Source organism: Colletotrichum fioriniae, assembly GCF_027942845.1.
Source record: "Colletotrichum fioriniae strain IMI 355084 chromosome Unknown scaffold_1, whole genome shotgun sequence".
In the NCBI taxonomy this organism is placed as follows: domain Eukaryota; kingdom Fungi; phylum Ascomycota; class Sordariomycetes; order Glomerellales; family Glomerellaceae; genus Colletotrichum; species Colletotrichum fioriniae.
The window spans coordinates 3,173,369-3,190,402 of NW_027076837.1; the positions used below are offsets into that span (position 1 = coordinate 3,173,369).

Genomic DNA, 17,034 nt, shown 5'->3' on the forward strand with positions numbered 1-17,034 from the left:
CCAAGTTCACGGCCAAGGATTTTCCAAGTCTGAAGCCCGTGGCTGGATGTAGTACCGACGATTACGCATTAGTTCTGCATGCGCACTTGGATTTGATGCAGATACTTCACAACGCACACTCGATACTATACACGGCTAATGAGAGAACGCAGTCAATGATTAACGAGGGTGATTATCCGCGCTACTTGGATGACCTGATGGAAGCAGCAACGGCATGGAGTACCAATTGGGGAGGTCTCCAAGTTTCTCCGAACCTGAAGTCTACGCTCCGCATTTCGCACGAGTATCTCTGTTTGTATATTAACGCATTTTCTTTTCATGCCGTGGTGACCCGCGGGTCTCAACATCAAGGCCCTCGGCGGAACGACCGACGGCCATTACGTGGCAACAAGAGATCGGGGTTGGATCTTTTCTCCAATGGTCTTATGGCCTCCCCTGACGCAAGATATATTGCAAGTGCTATTACGGCAGCAAGGGAACTCCTTAGTCACATAACGGAGTTGGACCCCCGAAGGATTCTGTGTTACCTCCCTTCGCGTTATCATCTGTAAGTTGTCTCTATCTTGAAGGTTCTCACAGCCCAATGCGGTTCAAGACTGACTGAAGCTGGAAGCTACGGACTCTATGCCGCAGTGTTTCTATACAAGGCTCTCAATGCAGGGGCTATTCGGGGCCATGCTCAACGGAACCAAGTAAGAGATCTATCGCAAGCCTTCATATCGACCCTGGACGAAGTGGCCTCAACTGAATCGCATATCTGCCATGGATACAGTGTCCTACTGAGGGAACTTTGGCAGCAAGAAAGTGGCCCGCAGGTTGCGGGGGGCACAGAAGTCCAACGTGACCAAGGAACTCTTAGAGATCATTCGAGTGCAGTAGAAGACACCATCCTCGTTGATTCATCGACGTGGAGCAACGAGGGAGGTTCTCAGGCAACGTTGCAAGGCATAGACCGGGTGAACCAGCCTCTCGCCTGGTCGAGTTCTAACTCGGCGGAGACTGATATGGGCACTCAAGACCTCCTATCCTTTGAAAACTACTTGTTCAAGTCTATGTGGCCCGAATTGGCCAACTCGGAGCATCAAGGGGACTTCTATGACTTGGAAGGAGGGCTATTAGACTTCAGTCTGGATCCTTTGAGCGGATTCGAACCGCTCTAGTCAGTTTCACTCAAAGAAATGACTTTGCACCGATCGGTAACGTTTCCCTTGCGCTCAGTGAAGGCAGCCACGAAAGCTAATCGACTCTTCTAAACTCCCAGTGACCAAAGTTTGCAGCACATCAGTCAATTTTGCCTAATTATCAACCTAGAAATATCCCTTTAATGGGCATAAAATAGCGTGGCTTCAGAATTGCTTGCCCTAATCCTCCTGTTCTCTCTCACGAGCATCCACTTCATCAACCATGCACCAGCGGCGCAGGCCACGCAGAACGCCGCACTACTGGCCATAGGAATCACATATCTTGGGGCGTCTGACGTGGGCCACAAGTACTGGCGACATAGTTAGAAAACGATTCCTCTGGACACTACAAGGGGAACAGGGGAAGCAGCTTACAGGTGTCCAAATAAAGCTGATGCTAGCGCTAGTGTTCACAATCGCCAGCGCCGAGGCCTTCTTCTCTCTCGTCTGTCCGCACGTACTCCCAACCCAGCCGAGCAAGCTGGTACCAAACAATGTCAGCTTTACGAGAACCACGACCGTATCTCTGGGAACTTGGTTTGGGTGGTTCTACTCACATCGAGTTTACACCGTACGTGCCAATAGTAAACACCGTCATGGCAAAGTACCTAGCGCCAGTATTCATCGTCACACAAGCCAAGATGAACCCGAAAGCAGCAACGGCTTTTGAAATGGTAATATGCCACGTCCGCTCGTTGAATCGTCCGGAGCTCCACGCCCAGACAATGGAAAGTATACCGGCGATGAGGTATGGTGGGCACGTCAGGACCAGCGTAATCGTCGTGTTGAAGTTGAGCGTTTGCACAATGGCTACATACAGGTTAGCTGGTGATGTTCAAGAAGAATAATCCTTGGGATAAAAACTTACTGGGAAAGAAGTTCTTGAACCCATTCGTCGCAAGATGGCAATGCTGCATCCAGATAAACACCCACACCTTCGGGTCGACAATCGCCTCGCGCAAACCACCCCATGTACTACTCTGCATCTTCGCTCCAACAGTATCCCTCTCAATTCTATCGTGCGCAAGCTGTCGTTCCTCAGGCGTAAGCCACCTCGTCGTAAGAGGTTCATCAGGAAGCGTATAGCAAGCCATCATAGCAATCACAAACGTCACCGCGCCCTGGAGGATAAACAGCCACCGCCACCCCTCCAGACCATGCAGTCCCTCCATCCCGTGGAACACACCCGCAGCAATCAACCCCGCAAACGCAGTCGCCAGAATATTCCCAGAATACAACACGCTAATTCGCGTCGCAAGTTCCTTCCTGGTATAAAAGATGGACAGGATGTACAGCGCGCCGGGGTAATACGGCGCCTCGACGACGCCCAGAAAGAAACGCGTGAGGACGAGGCCTTTGTAATCCTTCACCACGGCCGTGAGGGCGGAGACCACGGCCCAGGCCATCATGAAGCCGCCCATGTACCAGGAGGGCCGCACGCGGGTAAGGATCATGTTGCTCGGGATCTGGCCTAGGATGTAGCCGACGAAGAGGATGGAGACGCTGGTGGAGTATTCGACGGAGCTGAGGCCAAGTTGCCTTTCGAGGCCGTTTAGGCGGGCTAGGGCTATTGCGTTGCGGTCGAGGTAGCTGAGTGGTGTTAGTTTGTTGGTCCTCAGAGTTGAGTTTGAAGGTTGGTGGAGGGGACTTACTTGAGCCAGTACATCAACCATAGTGTAGGCTTCGTAGTTTAGAGTTAGATCAAGTTCAGACTAGCAGCTTGAGTCTTGGAAAGTCATACCATCACCCAGAGATCCAACTTTCTCACAAGCTTGATCTCTGTAGGATCAGTCTTGGCCGCAGCTCCGGAGTAATCGACTGCCACTGCAGGCCTCTTCTCATCATCCAAGACACGAGAATGCTCTCGGTGAAGAACCTGCTGCTTCTCAACATCGGTTGGCGATTGCACTGGAAGGCCCTTGGCCACTGTCTCCGTCTGCGTCGCCATCTTCATAATGGTGTTGTCGTTGTTGCTATTTCCTCAACGTGAATGAGAGAGGAGTTACGAGCGACAATGACAGGCAAGTTGAAGAATTGAAGCAATGGATTGGGGGCCACATCCAGAAACCTGGTCAAGGGTAATCAAGACCGTATATGTACGACAATCTCAACGAGACCCCAATCGCCCCCTCGGATTCCCTTTCCCCGCAACAACCCCGGATTTGGCATCCTTGGCTCCGCGATATCTGGTGGGGGCGCCGTAACGTGGTGGCAGGGTGGTAATCCATAGCCTTGGAGCCAAAGTGACGGCGTTCCACAATGGTGCAGGTCGACCGCCGCGGAAGCGTAAAGCGGCAAAAAGCATACGTCGGTCAGCGGCGCCGAAAGCCGACAAGGAATGTGTGAATTATGGGCAGCGGTCACATCCCCGCGCGGACTCTTGCACGCCAAGAAGGATTCATGGTCTCTCATTGCCCAGCCGCCGTCTCTCTCCAACTCCAGGTTTCCGCCTTGGCGTTTCTCTTGATGAGTTCCCCGCTGAAGCGTGGTATTGGGGATTGCTAGGTGGGCCAGAAATGGCTCTCTCCCTCTTCTTACTCGTTCCTCTAGAGGCTGGACCAATCAGACAATACGTTGTTTAGACGTTCTCATGTGCCGTGTTGGTACTTGGTAAACTTGTTGAGATGCTGTGAGAAAAGAGTTGTGTGGAGTTTTCGGCCTCGGCGACCGCGCCGATGCTTCGGTCTGTGGTGCCGCTCGCGCGTGGGCGTACACCACCAGGATCAGCTAGGAGAGTCAAGTGAGGATCATGGCTTTCTTGCTGAGTAGCTCGATCCATGTCACTTTGATTGGGTCCGGTGTAATCTCGATGGATCTGTAATATGATGCAGAGGGATGACATCCGTTCGGGGTCTTGGCTCGGTGCTGAGTCCACAAGCGGCGGTTCCTATCATCTTTTGCATCCAGAATATGGATCGCGGTCATAGTTTGGTATTCTGAAGATATCTATCGGCACATGTAAATCAGATGTCCTAGGAAGTCTTGACTAAAAAGAACGCGGACCGTGTTGAAGTCAACTATTCTTCTTTCCTTTGCTATCTTCTGCCTCTGTTCCTCGCTTTGCTTCAACTGTCTCTTGCCCTGCCCCCCATTCTTCAACATCTACAAAACTAACCATGATCGATAAACCACCCATCAGAATCGGAAACGTCTCCGGCGCAACAGGCGACCACCCCCACGCCATGGCGCGCATGCTCCGCTCCGGCAACGTCCAAGTCATCACGGGCGACTGGCTCTCCGAGATGAACATCGCCTGGAACGCAATCACCAAGCGCGACGTCGACCCCAACCTCGGCTACGAGAACGGCTTCTACGAGCAGCTCGAAGAATGTATCGACGACATCATGACCAAGGACGTGCGCGTCGTGACGAACGCGGGAGCGCTCAATACCGTTGCGTTGTTTGACAAGGTTAAAGAGTTGTGCAGGAGGAAGGGGTATCCTGAAAGTGTGGTTGCTGCAGTTTTGGGAGATGATGTCTCTGGATTACTTCAAGATACTTCAAAGAGAGGGGATTTGACGTTCCCGCACTTGGATCACCCGGAGACCACCCTCGATGACTGGGGTTTTGAGCCTTGCTGTGGCAACGCGTACATCGGGTGCTGGGGAATCGTGGAGGCTCTCAGAGCAGGCGCGCGCATCGTAGTCTGCGGACGATGTACTGACGCTTCGCCAGTGATGGGCGCCGCGGCGTGGTACTACGGCTGGAGACAAGATCAGCACCAAGAGTTGGCCGGCGCGCTGCTCGCGGCGCACCTGATCGAGTGTGGGCCGTACGTCGTGGGCGCCAACTTCTCCGGCTTCAAGGACTTCCTCCCAGAACTGATCGATCTCGCGTTCCCTGTGGCTGAGATTTCTCGTGACGGAGAGTGTATCATCGGTAAGACTACCGAGGGCAGCGGCCATGTTACGCGGCATACTGTCACAGCACAGCTGTTGTATGAGCTGCAGGGCCACCTCTATCTCAACCCAGACGTGGTGGCCGACTTATCAAATGTCCGCGTTGAAGAGCAGAAAGATGCCGAGGAAGATCGCGTTAGAGTGTGGGGTGCCAAAGGGCTTCCGCCGCCACCGACGACGAAGGTCATGTTCGCTGCTGAAGGCGGATACCAGGCGGAGGCAACCTTCTACATCAACGGACTTGATGTAGACGAAAAGGTGACCATGATGAAGAATCAGCTGGGGTATCTGTTTAAGGATAGCAACTTCAGCAGGCTGAGCATCGAGCAGTACGGAACACAAGCCCAGAATCCCAGCTCTCAGCAGGCGGGCACCGTGCAGCTTCGTGTCTTTGCGCAGGCGCGAAGGAAGGAGGATATTGCAGCCGTCAACTTCAAGATTCCCATCTATGCTGTGAGAATGCAGAGTTACCCCGGCTACCACATGTCGCTAGATTTCCGAACGATGGACCCGAAGCCATTCATGGAGATGTTCCCAGCGCTGATACCGCAGTCAGCTATCGACCATCAAGTGCTTCTGGGCTCAGGAAAGCTGGTCCCTGTTGCCCCGCCTCAGAATACGGCGGTTTATAAGATTGAGAGGCCATCCGCAGACACGGCAGATCCAATCGACATCGTCTCCCTAGGCCCGACAGAGTTCGCGCCGTTGGGAAGTATTGTTCATGCTCGTTCTGGCGACAAGGCCGACAACTCGAACGTGGGCTTCTTCGTTCGCAACGAAGATGAGTATCCCTGGCTACGCACCATCTTGACCGTGAGTCGGCTGAAGCAGCTGTTGGGTGACGACTGGTACAAGAATAATCCAGACCGGAGGGTCGAACGGGTCGAGTTTCCCGGCATCAATGCTGTGCATTTGTGAGTCAAGCTTTTTCATTTGGCTGTATTGATATTGACTAATCATGGATTAGCCGAATCCTGGACAACTTGAATGGAGGAATTGCATCTTCGGATAGGATAGATGGCTTGGGTAAGGGAATAGCGGAGTACCTACGCAGTCGATACGTTGAGGTGCCGCGAACATTCTTAGGACGGGGTAGAATTTGAGGTATGATGATAGCTTGTACGAATAATGGAAGAACGTATTTGCCTTCAATGCCTCAAGAATCTAGAAGTAGCGACTCGGAGTTTCTCCCATTCCAAACAGCCAATCTTGGGAAAGTTGAGCAATAGCATCGCTGTGATACTGGTCATAGCAGATATTCTGCAGATCCCCGAAGCAATCTCGCAGAGTCTCGTCGACAGTCATGTTGACAAAGTTCTGGCTAGAGCCTTGACCATACACGGCATCATTGAGACTCATGTCCATAGCCTGGGATAGGTGTTCGGTCTCGCCTGTAGCTTGATTGTTATATGTCGACTCATTCGATGATGAGCCGTGTCCAGTTTGGGCTTCGACAATATCAGAGACAACGGCGTCACTGAGACGGTCGAATACTTCTGAGCAGTTGCGTGCCATGGCCCATCTCTCGGACACCGCCACCAGCACCTTTGAGCAGGCTCGTGTGTCGTTGACCACCTGGCTGATCGTGGGAGTTGTTCGCAGTGTAGCTCTGGGCGCGTTGGCATTCGCGGGATTCCGGCTTTGTATATGCTGGAGATGGTTTCTCAATGCATAGATGTAGGAGAGTCCTGCGATGAAGATGGAGTGAAGCGTCACCCAAGAATAGTTGATCTTTCTGGAGCGATGTAGGTTGGCGTACAGCTTGATAGCCTCTTGCGAAGAATCAAACATGTGCTGTAGCACAATACTATTTCCAGTCGCATCGCATAAGGTGGGAGATGGCCGGAACAGCATCAAGATTCCGTTGTGGTAGAGGAGATTGTACCATTCCGCCGAGCGGAAACTAGACCTACTGGCAGGCGAGGTAAGCGGCGCATCTGGAGGAATCAGCGGTAGGCTGCTCGTTCCCTCGCGCCATGATTGGAGCTCTTCGACGAGGGCGCTTCGACTATCTTCGTAGGTGACCGAGTCTCGAGCTGTGTTCGCACTGCGGTGGAGGACGTTGAGGATCTTGCCGCAAATTAATCGGTACCTGACGATGTGGACGAAGATTGCAGTTCCCAGATGCCACTCTGGAGTCTTAAAAGAGGCCGTCGACAAAGATCTGGAGAGCGGGACGGGGCTGCCGGGCAATTCGAAGGGCGGGAGTTCGACGTCAATATCCTCGAGCTGGATGGCCATGGGTCGGCCCAAGATGAGACTGGCGATCCGATCCATCGATACCACACTCCAAAAACATCGCCTCTTGATCTCAACGTCTTCGTGCTTCCCCTCCGCACCCCCCTCACCATGAACTGGTGACTGAGAGACGGTGTACGTCGATGCCTTGTGCAAGCCAAGCTCGAAGCATGTCCTCGCCGCAACTCCAATCAAGTGCCAGACGCTGGTGCTCGTATCGTGCGAGGTCGTCCCCATCCTATATTGACAGATCAGAAGCAGGGCCTGAAGAGCAGTGATACCTCCGCGAGAGAGCACATCGCCCAAGCGCGTCATGGCACGCGTGTAATGGACCTCGGAATCCCAGAACCCGTTCCAGTTCAGCTTGTAGACTTGCGCTGTCCCGATAGCAAGAGTCATGTCAACGAGAAAGCTGTCGATCGGATCCGCCTTCTCCGAGTTTCCTACGTCGTAAACGGTATCTAATGCGCGGTCCAGTGCCTTCGGTGAGAGGAACGGGTAGCAGAGCCGGTCGTGACTGGAGTATGCATCTAGTATCTCTACCGTCATGCTCCTTGGTGGCAGACTCAAAGCTCCACTGGGAGCAAGGCTCCCCGTTCGCCCATGATGACGTGACGTTGAACTTGGGTGATGGCCAACGGTATGGCTGGGTGTCCCGGAAAACTGGCTATGGGACTGTAGCAGATTGGCGAGGAACAACCCGCTCGTTGAGCCGACAAAGTCTCGACCCCCACCAGCGCTGAGTGATAGGTGAATGACCTGGCTGGCAATCTCGCCGCTCCCAGCAGCTGGTGCTTCAGCCTCGTCAGTCTGCAAACCCAGACTTGATGTCGTAGTCGGAGTCGCCAGTCTCTCATCCGCGGTGTCTGGTTGGTGATGTTGCTGCTGCTGATGAGCATCGGCCAGTCTCCCGGTCAGATTGCCATTCTCTGCCTGCAGATCTCGTATATGCTGCTCAAGCCTCTCGACATCCTGCCGGCGAAGTTGTATCTGGTGCTCCCTCGCGGCATAGGTACACTGGACGTTGATCCGGGAGCAAGGGGCACATGACGGCCGGGTGCGGTCGCATTTGACCTTGCGGCGGTGACAGCGCTGGCATGCGCCGGTCCGACTGACTGAGGCGGAGCGCATTGAGTTCGATATCTGGTAAGTGGTTTTAAGGAATGGCCGACATTTCAAGAGTCAGCTTCAAGCAGGTTTCCGATGGTAACAGAGTTCAAAGGTGAATGTGAATAAAGGATGCCAAGAACGTCGGATCCAGCGAGGTGGGACATCTGGGGTAACTAAGGTAGAACGTCTCCGCTCTCCGGGGCTCCTCAACCAACCACCCACCCCGCGCCTCGGCTTTCTACGCCGGTGGATCCCTGAGTTCACCCGCTGGTTATTGATAGCTTCAATCACGGTGGGAAACACGTCTGCAGTGATCGTTGTTCTTACTCACACAAAAGCGGACACTGTCGTTCAATGTAAACTCGTTGTCTATGAAGCATGTAATACTATGAATGCGCGCCAAGAAACCCCATCCTCTGCACCAACACCGAACACAACACCTTGATACACCAATCACCATATGCTAGATAGTGTACACTAGTCCTTCATACTAGTCCTTCATACCGTTGACAAGACATGACCGCTCACACCTAGATGAAAAGCTTGCTACCATGGTACTTGGTCTTCTTCGAGTAAGTAGAGGCGGCGGCCGCCTTGGTACGCTCGGGGAAGCCCTTGAAGGACACGGCGTAGGTGGCAACAGAGTGAGAAACCAACTATATCGCCACGTCAGGAATATGCATAGTAGTCAAGATATTGTGAAACTCACCTTGGTGTTGATCTCCCAAGCAGTCAAGTTGACATTGCCAACATCGTCGCACAACTGGTGGTAGCACGGGTCGTACCAGTCGCCGGCCTTGCCACCAAACAGCTTGGCCTCCTCCTTGGTCTTGATGCCCTCAGCACCGGTAGCGATACCACCACCGGGAATGCCATTGCGGATGAAAGCGTCGTAGTCACTGCGACCATCGAACGGAATGAAGGTGTAAGCAAGGCCATGAGCCTTGTACCAGTCCACGTAGAGGTCACGCAGCTCCTCGGAGCCGGTGGGGTTGACCGCGTTCGTGGCGTTGTAGACCTGGTACGCGTAGTTGGGGCTACCAAGCATGTCATAGTCCATGAAGAGACGGATCTTCTGGTTCTCCTCCTCGGGCAAGACGTCAACGTAGTAGTCAGAGCCGAGAAGACCCTCCTCCTCACCTGCCCACCAAGCGAAGCGAACGCAGTTGTTGACGCTGAACTTGGTCAGCTGAGTGGCGATCTCCAGAAGACTCAAGCTGCCGGAGCCGTCGTCGTTGATGCCAGGACCCTCAGCAACACTGTCACTGTGTCCACCGAGCATAACGCAGTTGTCCTGGTCACCCTCGATAGTCTGGGCAAGGATGTTGGTGGTCTCGATCGTGTTGACAACGGCATCGATGTAGGCAATAGCGTCGACGGATTCGCCCTTGCCCAGCTTCTCGAGAATGGGCTTAGCATCGTCGCCACCCAGACCAAAGGTGGCAATGTGGTCGGGAGAAGGCGTTCCCAATGTGCCGTGCACAGTTTCGGTCTCGTAGTTGTACACGACGGCTGCGATGGCACCAGCCTTGCCGGCCTGCTCGCTCTTGGCTCCAAAAGCACAGGTGCCGCGGCGGATGAAGGCGATGTTGCCCTTCACCTTGGAGGGGTAGTCAGAAGCATCGCATCCGTTGTTCTCGACGAAAATGAGGTCGCCATATACGGGCTCCTTACCCTTCGTGGGCGGGGTCAGGGCCATGGGAGAGGCTGACTTGGGCACATCGTTTCCGATGACGAGGCGCGACTCGAAGACATTGCCCGAGACGGCAGGGAACGTCTGGTTCCAGATCTTGTAGTAATCGCCCAGCTTCGCAAGCTCGAAGTAGATGTACTCCAAAGTTCCGAGATGACCTATACGATCAGTAAGCACGAAAGATGGTGAGTTGCTGGGGGAACGGTCGTACCATCGCTGCCAATGACGCGCGTGGGGTGGTTGTACTCCTCCTCTCCCAACTTGGCGATATCGTAGAGGTCCTTTGCGCGCGCAAGCAGGTTGTCGGCGCTGATGGTATCCTGGAGAGCCTCGGTCTCGACCAAGGGCTTCTTGGAAGACGACGAGGACGCGGTGGACGGGGATGTTGCGACGACAGGCGCCTCGTCGGCAATCATCGGCGCTTGTTGTTCAGGTACCTGCATCTGCATCTGCAGGGCGGACACACCACCAAGCAGGGCCAAACCGGCCAATTGTAGTCGACGCGCTCCAGCCATGATGTTCGATACCTCTGTTCGTAACTTGAGTTGCAAAGGTGAGGTTGAGACGAGGTTGGGAAGCTGTGTGTCACAGACCTGGGGGGGTCAGAGCTGGGTCTCAGTCGGGGGACCTGGGAGCTGTTGCGATAGACGACCGATATCGCGAATCGGTTAGTCACGTTGCCGAGGCCCACCATTCGTCATAGCTCTTATCTTATCGGAAGCCAGCTGACATAATCTAGCTGAGCGATAAGACATCAGCGCCCAGCTTACACAGGGGGTGTCTTTTGATCCTGAAAACGGCCCTGGTTTAGGTAGCTTAGGTCCCCCTCGGCTCACTGGGCTAGTACGTTGTTATTAGCGCAGATTACAGCTGTCAAGGTAGCCCCAATACTCCGTCACCCCTGCTGTACAGCAAATCCAAGGGGTCAAACGGCCCCCGTGTGCGCATGTTTTCATAGGGGGAGACACGGGGTTGAAGATCAGGACACAGTGGACCGGGGGAAGCTCCATGCAATTCAGGAGCTCCGCCCCCCTCCAAGCACCCCCAAAGGGCAAAGGGCCCGCCTATCCTGTCTCTCGGTGCTGCTCACCACCGGGCACTTTTACACTTCTTTCGGGTCCCGCGTCTCCCAGGGCGCACCTCAGACTTGGGACGAAGACGAAGCACGATCCGTCTCCCTTCTCTGTCCCTGTTTTTAGGTTCTGTCTTCTTGAACCATCCCGACTGCATCTTTTCCCCGGTGCAGAGCCGCCATGGTATTGTGCCAGACATCATCAACGTCCGCTGTCCAGAATGGGTGATACAGGAGCTACGGGAATTTGGCCAAGAGGTATGTAACTATCCCAAGATGTCCGGCGGCGAGGGTGAGGTTCCCTCGTGTGAAGCTGAATATGTCGATGTGGCCTTTTTCGCTGACTCTCGTCCCGTTCCGAAGATGCCGCTTCCTGGGCCTCGATACCGACTGAATTCCTCCTCGCGGAACTATCCAAGCGACATGGACCTCCGGTCACGAATGCCGAAGCTGCTGCGGCAGAGGCGACGAAGCCACAATGCGGTTCATCAAGAAAGGAGTCCTACGATACCGCGCTGCACATTGGCGCGCTGATCTTGATATTGGCGCTGAGTACAATCTGTAAGCGACACCTTTCTAGTTTCTACTGCACGACGATACCTAGCGAGGCCATGATATCCTACGATGGAACTTGGAAGGAGCTTCTACCCAAGTTCTTAGTACAACATCATGTTGAGAAGCCCAAGCTAATGATGATAGCATGCGGAATCCCGTTACTCCCCAGGAGAACCTCCAAAGGCCGACCGCAGAGCATAATCCTATTCTACTGCCAGCACTTCGGCACCGGCGTCCTCCTCGCAACGTCCTTCGTCCACCTTCTCCCAACCGCCTTCACCTCACTCACCGACCCATGCCTCCCATTCGTCTTCAATAAGGGTTACCCCCAGATGGCAGGCTTGATCGCCATGGTAGCAGCACTCTCCGTCGTCGCCCTCGAGTCCTACCTAGCCACCCGCGGAGCCGGTCACTCCCACTCCCATTCACACGAGTACGAGTACTGGGATGACGAAGAGGGCAGCGGGCATTCCCCAGCAAACGCGCATGCCGCAGGAAGCTTGGCGTCGCACAGACACGGCTCTCACCGGCCGGAAGACATCAACCTCGACAACATGGATTCGACTCAGGGGTTAATGGCCGGCGCATCGCCATTGCCGAGCTCGACGCCGACGCGTGCGAAAGCGAACGATAGCCTCGCCAACGGTCGAGACAGCTTCGACGACGACGATGAATCGGACATTGACCTCGACGTCAATGAGCTGGACCCAACCCCCGCCGACGAGCCCAGACGCCGAAGCTCACCTGGCATCCGCCCAAAGATTACAGTTACTCCCGGCGCACCCCAGATCGTTACGGAAGAGGAGCAGAGTAAGCTCCTCCGCCAGTGTCTACTACTAGAAGGAGGCATTCTCTTCCACAGCGTCTTCATCGGCATGGCCATCTCGGTCGCAACAGGTCCGACCTTTATCGTCTTCCTCATCGCCATCAGCTTCCACCAGACATTCGAGGGCCTCGCTCTCGGCAGCCGAATCGCTGCCATCCAACTGCCCCGTTCCTCGGCGCGGCCATGGCTCATGGTTCTTGCGTTCGGAGGCACGACGCCACTCGGTCAGCTCATTGGTCTCATCGTGCATAACTTGTACGATCCCATGAGCCAGACTGGGCTGTTGATGGTTGGATTCATGAACGCCATCTCGGCTGGGCTGCTCCTCTTTGCTGGACTGGTTCAGCTACTAGCCGAAGACTTTCTCTCAGAGAAGAGCTACAAGATTCTGCAGGGACGTAAACGGCTGAATGCCTATATGGCTGTGATTGGCGGAGCATCACTCATGGCCATTGTTGGAGCGTTTGCCTAGAACAGATGGGCGTACTACAGCGAGATATCATTACACCAATACTGCTAATACACTGTTTTTGACCAAATCAATAAGCCAAGGAAGGTTACGAAACTTGCCGGTGACTTATATGTAGGTGGGGCTGTATACAGCATTACACATACCCAAAAGCAAGAAAGAGCACACAAAGATTATCCTCCAAGACGAACAAAAGCAAAAGATTAACCCGAAGAGTGGCTTTGCCAATCGCGGTGAGGATTTGAGCCTCACGCGGGGGTCGAACCCGCAACCTTGAGATTAAGAGTCTCACGCTCTACCGATTGAGCTAGCAAGGCGGGTTATTGAAAGCTGATCCGGAGGACCTGCTGGTTTGTTGGAAGCGGAGGGCGGTTGAGTCATAGAAGTAGGGTCGAAAGCCGCGATGTGAAGAGATTTTCCCAATTTTTCTTGCGGTAAAGTGGGGCGGGGACCGGTGCTCCGGTTTTATGTGTGGTCCGTGGGCCGGGAATGGTTCCGTACATGACTCCCCTCTGTGTACATCGATTACATTGATGTCAAAGACATGTGCTGGCACGACGGCTGGTATACTTCTCTCGTCTTGTTTCTTGACTAGGGTGTTTCCCGAATGTGACATGGTAGTAGCTCTAGAACCGATGGGCTGGGATCATTAGTCTTACACGCCATTTCTATGGCCACTGATTGTCGCCCATGACAATGGCAACTGTGAGCCTTTTTGGAACACCGGCAGTGTTGTTTGATATCTGAAAGGTCAAGACTATGGGGCAATCGATTGAGGAAGCAAGAGCTGACAACTCCCTCCATGTACCTAGGTAAGCCATTGCAAGTTGATTCATACCAAAGAGTTCTGTATTTGTATTGAGTTATACATATGAAAATTATTTCTCAACGTCTCAGTGACGGAGGTCGTTTATTGATACCACTATAGAAGTTGAGTCTTTGTTGAATGAGTATCATTTGATTTACCGAAACCATTACCAGCAGGACTGTGTAGGTCGAAACTTAATTATCTGTCAAAACGAGCCACAACTGAACCAACCACCTTGACGTAAAAGATCTGGCTGATTCCTACAACTGTCAAAGGCCTTAAGGGTAACAATATGCCGAAAAGTGTGAGTTCGATGATGCCGGGAAGTCTCAAATGAGTCATTGGAAAATCTTTAATAGGGGAAGGGTGATATCAACTGTTCTCAAAAGCTTTGTAAGTCAAGCCCAATAATAAATCACTATGAAATTAGAGACCTCTTGCAACACAACACAGACAATAGTGCTGAAAGAGTAATTTGTAGGCTTTGTAATTCAAATCCTAGATCCTATTGCAATTTGGAGATTAAACGACGAAGCTCATATTAGGAGGATTGCGCTGTCAATGACTATCTCTACCAGTTTACGATGAATTTTCAGTGAGAACGCAGCCGCCCATTACATGGAAGTAGAATCGATAAATGCTGCAGCCATCACATAATTAAATGAGAGATGAAGAAGTTCCTCATAAACCACTTTGAGTTCTGGGCTTGCTGTGCCACAAGATCATCCGAGGCACAGGCTGACATGTCGTCTCAACCTTGAGGACTCTTAGCAGTGACTCACTCGGAGAACTGTTCAAGTAGAAAAAGACGCCATGGGATCGCACAGCTTTTGGACACGACCGGAATATTCATTCCTGTTTTATCTGAAGAAACTATCAGTTCAAGTGCACGAACTTGGACTTTCTTTAACGAGCTATACATCAAGGTTGACGAAGAGAGTCTTATTCACCGAGACGTCGAGGATACTCCACCACACATCCCGGGTACGTACCGTTCCTCAGCAGGCCATCCCAGCGCAATTGCAGCGCACCCGCAGTTCATCCGGCACCAATGCAAGGCTGATTTGATGTGCCGCCAGGTGCGCAGGTTCCTTACGGTTTCTCTCTGAGAGGCGGGGCAGTTTACTTTTTTTTTCTTTTTTTCTTTCTTGCTTGGGCTGCCCGCAGTGCCGATCAACCTCTGATGCAGCTCCAAAAACCAATCCCACCATCTATCGTCGCCGACCCAAGTCAACCGCACCCACCTCACCGTGGGCGAAGCGCCTCTCTAGGCGTCTGCTCCGACCCGACGAATCTTCTCTTTCCTATCGACACCCCCGACGCAACATTTGCTGATGCGATTCAATTGACGACCTCGGCCCTCGATCTTTACCTTGCAGCCAAAGCTCAATCCTTCAATTCAACACCTCACAGAACTTTGCCGGCGCAAAGCGACGACCTCTCGATCGCGCGAAACCCGACTACCCCGGACGACTAAAAAAATCCCCCAGGCACAAACTCCCCCACCACCACCATCGATCGATCTCTCATCACCAACAATTCCCCCGCCACATCCACGATACAACTGGGCGCGAACCGGTTTCTTAGACCCTTCAATTCTTGTCGCGCGACCGCACCCTCCTACAAACAAACGCAACACCAAAGCGAGACAGGTCGCCGCCGCAGACAGCCGCAATGGCTCCCGCACCCCCAGCGGCGGACTCGCCCTCGGCGGCAACAACCTCGAGCACCGACTCCAAGCTAGAGGTGTGGAAGGACATGCTGTACGAGAAGTTCCAAAAGGCCGGCGACGAGAATGAGCTCTTTACCCAATACGACCTCCTCGACTTTGACGTGATCCCGAACCGCGACACCGTCACCCTCTTGAAATGCCTCCAGAGCCTCACAAACGACCGCCTCCTCATTGCCGTCTCCTCCCAGACCGGCCTCGCCTGGCGATGGCGCTCCGTCGAAGATGCGGAAAAGTGAGTCTTACTCTCCATGCCCAGGAAGCATCACCGTCCATGCTAACGAACCCCACTTCCAGATACAAGCTCTGCACGACAGACGAACAGCGCATGGTCTACGGCGCAATCGACGAAGCAGGCGGCGACGGAATCTGGTCAAAGTCGATCCAGAACCGCCTCAACATGCACGACTCGGTCCTCAAGACGGCCCTCAAACAGCTCCAGGGAAAGGGCCTCATCGCCCCCTTCAAGAACGTGGAGCACCCCAACAAGCGCATGTTCATCAAGGCCTCCATGCGGCCCTCGGAACGCGCCACGGGCGGGCCCTGGTTCACCGACTCGACGTTCGACGAGGCCTTCATTGAGGAGATCCAGCGTGTCATCTTTGACTACGTCAAGCGTAAGAGCACCTACCACAGCACCGGCTCTTCCTCTTCCTCGTCTGCCGCTACCCGCACCGCCGTGCCCAAGAAGGGCGTTCTCAAGGGTGGTCTGCCGGATACCAAGGGCAAGAAGCGCAGCGCGGGAGAAATCTCAGGCGCCAGCGAAGCAGAGACGAAACCCGCTCCGGCCGTTCAACCCCCCAAGCGAGAACCAACTTGCCTGCCCCTCCCCGCCGGCTTCAAAGAATACCCCACCGTGCGCGAGATCGCGCGCTTCATCTCCCAGTCAGGCATTACGAGCGACACGATCCTCGGCGAGGAAGACATGCAGAAGCTCATTGACGTGCTCGTATTCGACGGCCTCATCGAGTCGATCCGCGTCTCGGGTCGCGTGGGCTACAGAGTCTGCCGCGCCCCGCGACAGAGCAACACGGCCTGGGCGGGCCGCCAGGACGACGAGGGCGGGCCGGAGCCGTTTGTCAACGGGTACACGGAGGCTCCTTGCGGACGGTGTCCCGTGTTTGAGCTCTGTGAGGAGGGCGGTCCCGTGAGCGCGAGCAATTGCGTTTACTTTCAGCGGTGGTTGGGCCTGGAATGACAAAGGTTCTGTCTAGGAGTCACAAAACTACAGGTTTTTGTTTCGGGTTGGGTCTGATTGAATCATTCACATTACGGAAAGCATTGCATTGGCGTTGGCACGAATTATTAAAAAGAAAGGACATGGGCGGGACGGTTTGCCAGGGCCCAAGGGTAGAGAGAGAGAGTTTCCATCCTTCCCAATGGGAGATTAGCTTCAATGGCGACCAACCATTGGCTATAATTATACCAATGACATGTTTGACCCCACCACGTTC

General features: G+C 53.8%; 6 protein-coding genes and 1 non-coding gene across 7 annotated transcripts; 3 read left to right on the forward strand and 4 right to left on the reverse strand.

The window, feature by feature from the left end:
* Positions 1–1,321: 1,321 nt before the first annotated feature.
* Positions 1,322–3,135, reverse strand: N0V96_000801 (uncharacterized protein; the record flags this gene model as incomplete). Its single annotated transcript, XM_053193215.2, has 6 exons — positions 1,322–1,492; positions 1,557–1,662; positions 1,739–1,991; positions 2,050–2,771; positions 2,834–2,862; positions 2,923–3,135. The coding sequence occupies 6 exons, from the start codon at positions 3,133–3,135 to the stop codon at positions 1,322–1,324; spliced, it is 1,494 nt and encodes a 497-aa protein (XP_053049333.2).
* Positions 3,136–4,297: 1,162 nt separating this feature from the next.
* N0V96_000802 (uncharacterized protein) lies at positions 4,298–5,998 on the forward strand (the record flags this gene model as incomplete). The annotated part of the gene is made up of 1 exon (XM_053193214.2): positions 4,298–5,998. The coding sequence occupies one exon, from the start codon at positions 4,298–4,300 to the stop codon at positions 5,996–5,998; it is 1,701 nt and encodes a 566-aa protein (XP_053049332.2).
* A 246-nt stretch (positions 5,999–6,244) lies between these two features.
* N0V96_000803 (uncharacterized protein) lies at positions 6,245–8,449 on the reverse strand (the record flags this gene model as incomplete). The annotated part of the gene is made up of 1 exon (XM_053193213.2): positions 6,245–8,449. The coding sequence occupies one exon, from the start codon at positions 8,447–8,449 to the stop codon at positions 6,245–6,247; it is 2,205 nt and encodes a 734-aa protein (XP_053049331.2).
* Positions 8,450–8,958: 509 nt separating this feature from the next.
* On the reverse strand, positions 8,959–10,636 carry APE3 (Aminopeptidase Y; the record flags this gene model as incomplete). Its single annotated transcript, XM_053193212.2, has 3 exons — positions 8,959–9,084; positions 9,138–10,279; positions 10,333–10,636. 3 exons carry the CDS (start codon positions 10,634–10,636, stop codon positions 8,959–8,961), a joined length of 1,572 nt encoding a protein of 523 aa, XP_053049330.2.
* Positions 10,637–11,414: 778 nt separating this feature from the next.
* Positions 11,415–13,046, forward strand: N0V96_000805 (uncharacterized protein; the record flags this gene model as incomplete). The annotated part of the gene is made up of 3 exons (XM_065756045.1): positions 11,415–11,451; positions 11,557–11,754; positions 11,893–13,046. The coding sequence occupies 3 exons, from the start codon at positions 11,415–11,417 to the stop codon at positions 13,044–13,046; spliced, it is 1,389 nt and encodes a 462-aa protein (XP_065615285.1).
* A 241-nt stretch (positions 13,047–13,287) lies between these two features.
* Positions 13,288–13,360, reverse strand: N0V96_000806. The gene has a single exon. It is a non-coding gene; the product is annotated as a tRNA-Lys (tRNA).
* A 2,165-nt stretch (positions 13,361–15,525) lies between these two features.
* Positions 15,526–16,778, forward strand: RPC34 (34-kDa subunit of RNA polymerase III (C); the record flags this gene model as incomplete). The annotated part of the gene is made up of 2 exons (XM_053193210.2): positions 15,526–15,815; positions 15,878–16,778. The coding sequence occupies 2 exons, from the start codon at positions 15,526–15,528 to the stop codon at positions 16,776–16,778; spliced, it is 1,191 nt and encodes a 396-aa protein (XP_053049328.1).
* Positions 16,779–17,034: the final 256 nt, after the last annotated feature.